The sequence below is a fragment of the Triticum aestivum genome, unplaced genomic scaffold (genome assembly GCF_018294505.1).
Source record: "Triticum aestivum cultivar Chinese Spring unplaced genomic scaffold, IWGSC CS RefSeq v2.1 scaffold234851, whole genome shotgun sequence".
NCBI lineage: Eukaryota > Viridiplantae > Streptophyta > Magnoliopsida > Poales > Poaceae > Triticum > Triticum aestivum.
Genome location: NW_025266901.1, coordinates 1 through 1,493, shown reverse-complemented (window position 1 = coordinate 1,493; position 1,493 = coordinate 1). Strand labels below are relative to the sequence as shown.

General features: G+C 48.8%; 1 protein-coding gene across 1 annotated transcript; it reads right to left on the bottom strand.

Moving 5' to 3' along the window:
- Positions 1–159: 159 nt before the first annotated feature.
- LOC123178006 (uncharacterized) lies at positions 160–1,483 on the bottom strand. Its single transcript, XM_044591370.1, has 2 exons — positions 430–1,483; positions 160–354 (listed from the first exon to the last, which is right to left on the bottom strand). Exons 1-2 carry the CDS (start codon positions 1,386–1,388, stop codon positions 228–230), a joined length of 1,086 nt encoding a protein of 361 aa, XP_044447305.1. The 5' UTR covers positions 1,389–1,483; the 3' UTR covers positions 160–227.
- Between the last annotated feature and the right edge of the window lie 10 nt (positions 1,484–1,493).

Sequence of the window (1,493 nt, the reverse complement as noted above, 5' to 3'; positions counted from 1 at the left end):
AAAGACATCAAATTGAAAGTACGACTCTACTTCGTCTAATGAAAAATACAAGATGTTCTAGAGAGCTTGCAGTCAAATTTCTCAAATAGATGAAAATGGTAACGTGGGATTGTCAAGAAAATAGTTTAATAATACGCATTTTCATAATTACTTACTTACATATTCGTAATAAAATCAATGGTGAAACTGACTATTAAAAATATCCCAGGCTATACATACAAGTGTGGCTAGCTAAATAAACGAGTAGGGCTTATGAGGGAGGGGTCATGAGAATGATTTACCCCGTCTCGAAACTTTTGCTTCACCTTCCACGTGAGTGGTTCATTATCCCGCCAATACATTAGTCCCTTGTTCCTGCAAGTGAATAATCAATTAACAATGTATCTTATCATAAACAATTAATTAAGCAGGTAGAGCATACATGCATACCAGTGACGACGAGAGCAACATGTAAAGACATGGGGGATAAGGCTACATGGTCCTTGTGTCAAGCCGCTCATGCTCATGCTGCATTCATCGGTTGCTAGCGACCAGGTGCTACTACCAAGACAGTATTGAGAAAATGTTAACTCCCGTGGATGCTGATAGATCACGGCGTTGCCTGTAGTGGGAGGCAGTATCTTGGAAGAGACACACAATGCCCGTCCTCCCACGAATATGACTTTGTCTCCGATTCCTTTTACCGGGACATACCGTTCTGAAACAAGATCCGACAGCCTGTGAACCGCCAGGTGGGTGAAGGACATGTCGTTGTGCCCGACCACTAGGACCTCCGAGTCACATTCTACCAGATAGACAGGATAGGCGAGTATCTCCCTTGGGATCGTGACAATCAGCTTTGGTGTATCCTGCAGGTGCGCCTCCATCTGAAAAACCTGTGCTACATCAGGATCAATATCTTCAAAGAAAGTGTCATGCACCAGATATTGCTTGCCTCCTGTCGACAATGGTTGGTAATGACTTGGAACTCTCCATGACAGCATACTCCACTCCGTATCTTGGGAGGTAGCAACAGCTGCCCGCATCATACGGATCAAGATAACCATGACTCTCACGACTCCGTCGTCAGCCACCGAGATGGAAGCAGAGATGTGTCTCATTAGTTTCAGCTTGGTTGCCTCCGTATAATCGGTCTTGAGTTGCATGGCAAGAGACGTGAGCGGTGGGAGCTCGACGATGTCGCCAGTGAAAGGGTGGAGGAGGTGGATGGCGGTGTCCTCGTCTCGCTGGAGGACCAGGAGGCCCTCGACGGAGTCAAGAACACAGTGATCCGTCAACAGCGGGAGCCGGACGCGGACAAAGATCCCCGAGTCGAGGTTGAAGAACCGGATGTGTCCACCGAGATTTTCATGGCCGGGGTGAAGTCCATGGCCCTCAGCGAACATCATCCAGCGGCGCGGGTGAAAGCGTGGGTCGATCACGCCTCGGCCCCGCGGAGACACGGTGGAAGACCGCCAGTTGGTGCACACGGCACGGAGGCGAACGTAGTCCGT

Coding starts and splice junctions, on each gene's coding strand:
- LOC123178006 (XM_044591370.1), bottom strand. CDS start 1,388: ATGATGTTCGCTGAGGGCCATGGACTTCACCCCGGCCATGAAAATCTC. Junction 355..429: donor TGTTGCTCTCGTCGTCACTG/GTATGCATGTAT, acceptor ATTCACTTGCAG/GAACAAGGGACTAATGTATT.